General features: G+C 42.8%; 1 protein-coding gene across 6 annotated transcripts in view; it reads left to right on the top strand.

The window, feature by feature from the left end:
- srgap1a (SLIT-ROBO Rho GTPase activating protein 1a) overlaps positions 1-4,260 on the top strand; it is a 105,059-nt gene that overhangs the window by 56,457 nt on the left and 44,342 nt on the right. For all 6 annotated transcript variants that reach the window (XM_036212581.1, XM_024281878.2, XM_024281877.2 and 3 more), the window contains one exon: positions 3,790-3,969. In XM_036212581.1, the coding sequence (XP_036068474.1) occupies positions 3,790-3,969 (180 nt within the window). The remainder of the gene's footprint in view (positions 1-3,789; positions 3,970-4,260) is intronic.

The following is a 4,260-nucleotide window of genomic DNA, read 5'->3' as shown; positions in this document are numbered from 1 at the left end:
AAACTTTTTAAAGAACTTTTCGGGCATGCTATCAGTAAAGAGTTACAGTAATCCAGTCTAGATGTAACAAATGCATGGATGAGTTTTGTAATGTTAGATTGGGGTTGTGAGGGGCTGTAAGCTAGCAGGAGAGCATGGATACAAAGGGATAATGGGAAATAGGTGCAGGCTTACTCCGCACCTACAGTCTGCCCACAACTCAGAGGAAAATTTTTAATGAACTTTTGCTGTTCTGCAGAAATTATGTCCTATAAAACAACAGAAATTGATTAATTAATTAATTTTTGGTCAAAACAGCATCATTATAATGAAAAAACCTCTGGGAACACTTTGAAATGGATCAAATGGTGATCGGAGTGGCTGAAGAGTCATGGTACATTCAAAAGAATGTAAACACCACAGCTAAAGGGTTAACTACAAGCTTAAAGTTCTGACATTTCACCGGATCGTCACACTCGCCGTGCACCAGCTGCACATCTGCTGCACATTTTCTATTCAAGCTTTTCCATTCAGTTCATTGGCTTTGCAGAGCTCTCTGCATCTGTGCTCAGCTCTGACCTTGCTGGTGCGTACACGTAGATCATGAATCAATATCCAATTCAACTGCTTTAACCACCATCATCAACCCCCACGGCCCCCCCTCCGTCGTTTGTTTAATGCATTACTTATGTTGTTGCTGTTTCAGTGCAGCTTCAGTCTGAGGAGGTCATGAAGAGTTGATTCAGTTCTTGTCATTTCGTGTCTCACAGTTTCCCCAGAATGTGCAACAATAGCACGTGTGTCAGAGTCAATGTCGTTATATGTATATAGCCCTCCAGAGCGTTTTATTTTATTGATATTAATGGCCCAATGTTATCTTGCGCTCATTTTTAACTTGTGTAATTTTGATAAAATATATTTTTATGGAGAGTAAAATATATAAAGTTATTTAAGGTTTAAGTTGATTTATTCTGGAATAATATTTATGCCTTTTTATGATTCTTAATTATGTTAAAAAGTTACAGTTTTAAAGTTTGAAAAATTGGCGTTCTTGTTTTGGCTAATCTAAGTTTCTTTTTTATTATTTTAGGCTAATTTGGCATTTAGCTAATATTTTAGCTGCCTATCAGCTTCAGCATTTTTAGCTATCAATTTCACCATATTCAGCTGTCAGCACTAAACTCTGTTTGGTCCGCGACCTAAGGTGTGTTTTGGATTTTAGGCCCCTGTGCGATTGAGTTTGACACCCCTGCCATTCACGAAAAAGCTGGGCGGTAAACTGATGCAAAGAGAAGGTCAGAGACTCGAAGTGAAAGGCAGCTTTCTCCCAGGTCAGGAACTCTACAGCTGCTCCTCTAGTCTGTGTAGCTCCCCTAAACTCCGGGAGGGTCACGCCCCCATGCCCCCTCCCCCTCACGCACGCACCTAAAGGTACACACAGAATAGCCGCTGCATCAGACAACCACAAACCCGGCCCCCGCCAATGAAATAACAGGCCTGCTTCATCTCTAAAAATGTCCCTCTAAAAAAAGCAGTAAAGTAAACACAGTCGTGGCTAACGACTAACCAGTAAGTGAGGAGTACGGCCCCCAAGGTCAGTCACCTATCTCTGAACCTGTTGCTAGGCTAGCCCCCGCCTAGGAACCGGCCCTGCTGTTCCACTTTCACAGAAATAACTCTGTTTGAGGGTTTGGTGTTTAGATTCTGGGGTGGGTGAGCCTGTGTTTGTGCTGAAGCTGAGGTTTTGTGCAGACGAGCATATTTCATGCACAGGTTCGGAGCCTCTTTTCTGGAGGAGGTTCATTCCCGGTCAAACCCTCAGTCTTCCTTACTGTTCCCGTCCCTCTGGGAGTACGCATGTATTTTCTGCTCTGGTACTTTATGCCGCTCATGCACGATGTGGCGACATGAAGGCAAAATGTGCAGTAAAACACAACCAGAAACAAAACAGATCATGTTGGACCCTGTTATTTTACTTCTTTACATATATGGTTATTAGATTTTTTTATTGGAGTAATCCCATTTTATTTAGTAGTTTTTATAATTTCATTTTATTATTGTCATTTTATTTTCAATATTTTCCCACAATCATTGGAGATTGGTATCTAATTACTAAATGGACGGAACGTCAGATCAAGGCCGATTGATCCTAAGAGCTAAGATGATGAGATCTAACACCCCCGAGGTGATCTACCATAGCTAATAAGTCAAAGATGACAGTTCAGACTAATAGCCCTTGTGCTATCTTCTGGGTCCAGATGACCCAAGCCTTACATTGACGTGTCGTCCATCCCATGACAAATGTGGGTGAAGGTGGACAGGATTTCATGTCTGCCACAAACACTAGTGAAAATCAAAAAATATTTTAAAAAAAGTTCAGCGCACTGCCTTCTGGGGTCCAGATGACCCCACTCCCAACGCCAACATACTTAGGGTAGCACAAAGGCTAAGCAGTTCAGAACTGTGTAAGTCGACAACATCAGGATCCATTTCAATGTAGGCCCCATATGGTTTACCTTTGGGCTGACCTGGTGCCTACCAAGGCAGGCTGGCTTGTGAAACTCCTGAGGAAGCTGACACTTGGTCCAGGGGCCAGAGAGGGTCTGGTTTGTTTACCACGGAATTTCATTTCTGCTTTTTGCAGATGATGTTGTCCTGTTGGCTTCATTGATCCCAACCTGCAGCGTTTGGGGGGTTTAGCGTCCAGGTGTTGCATCAAGTCCAACACCATAGTTCTCACCCAGATAACGGTAGTTCCCTGGGTTGGAGGGAGGCTACTCCCCCAGGCAGAGGAACTGAAGTATCTTGGAGTCTTTTTAGGGAAGATTGTAGTAAGAGATCAACACGTGGATTGGTGTGGCGTCAGGAGAAGCAAACTGGGGTTGCTCGGACTTTTGGTTTCAATGTCTCCTGCACATCTCCCTGCTGAGGTGTTCCAGACATGTCCAATCGGGTGAAGAGTCCTAGGGAGACCCAGGACACACCGTAGAGACTACGTCTGTTAACTGGTCTGGGAACGCCTTGTCCGAATGAGCTGGAGGAAGTGATCAGAGAAAAAAAGGTCTGGGCATTCTTGGTTAAGATTGTTGCTCCTGTGACTCAGCCATAGATGAGAAAATTGAAGACTTGTTTTTCAAACTGTCATGAAATACAAAAAACTACTATATAAAACCAGTGATTTAATTCTAACAAAACCTGTTTCTCCTAAAATACTACAGTTTATTCATTTGCACATTTTGACAGCCCTTCCCCACACTGTCCTTAAAGCAACCCAGATAGTTTTTCTTTTCCCCTGTTAATGTGTTTCAATCATTGTTCATCTCTTCAGAAGATCTCACCATTTCCTCTGGTGGTTTACCTGCCGCTTACAAACAACCCACTAATGGATCTGCGGAGCAGAGAGAGTCACAAACACTCCCGCTGAAGATGTTGACTCATACTCGCGGATGTGACTTAAAACCACATTTTCTGTCAGCGTGGTTTCTAAAGCGGTGCCAGAAAAAAGACCCTTTGACGGAACAGTAGAAATGGTGCTTTGGACAGGAAGCAGGCCGTCACAGACGTTCAAAGCCACTTTCTTTGTTATTTGAGACGATGGTGTATTTAGAGGAACAGAAACCCTGAAGATCAAACGGAAGGATGAGTGAATGTGTGATGAACGAGTGGGTCAAAGGGCAGGAGCCTAAATTGTGGGTCAGAAAAGGTCAGCGAAGGCCATTAGGATGGATTTTTCTGACCTTTAACCGTCACAGTAAAGTGTCTTTTTTAATTTCGTTACCGTTGACTTAATGGAAACATCTGTGTCTTTAGGTTATGAAGACCTATCACATGTACCACTCAGAGAGCAGCAACGCTGAGAGCAAGCTGAAGGAGGCGGAGAAGCAGGAGGAGAAGCAGATTGGCCGGACGGATCCCGTCTTCAACATGCGGATGGAGGACAAATACCAAAGACGCAGTTCTGTCAAGAAGATTGAGAAGATGAGAGAGAAGGTGAGACAGCCGGTTTAAAAATCAGGAGAACTCTCAAGGTTTTACGTGTGAAGCATTCAGACTATAGTGATTCTCTTGCTTGTTTTTTTGATCAGTGATTTCAGTAATCTTGGTATCAACACCTGCAGCTCATTCAGGACATTACTGCTTGTACTTTTGGTATTGATACATTTTTGTGTTCTAACATTTAACGCAATTTATGCAATTTTTCAGCCCCATTGAAAACGAACAGGAAAAACGATGCACTTTTACGTATATCAACATTGTACGCAATTTATGCAATTTTTATTT

The sequence above is a fragment of the Oryzias melastigma genome, linkage group LG6 (assembly GCF_002922805.2).
Source record: "Oryzias melastigma strain HK-1 linkage group LG6, ASM292280v2, whole genome shotgun sequence".
NCBI classification, from domain to species: Eukaryota; Metazoa; Chordata; class Actinopteri; order Beloniformes; family Adrianichthyidae; genus Oryzias; species Oryzias melastigma.
This window is presented reverse-complemented; position numbering and strand designations above follow the sequence as displayed.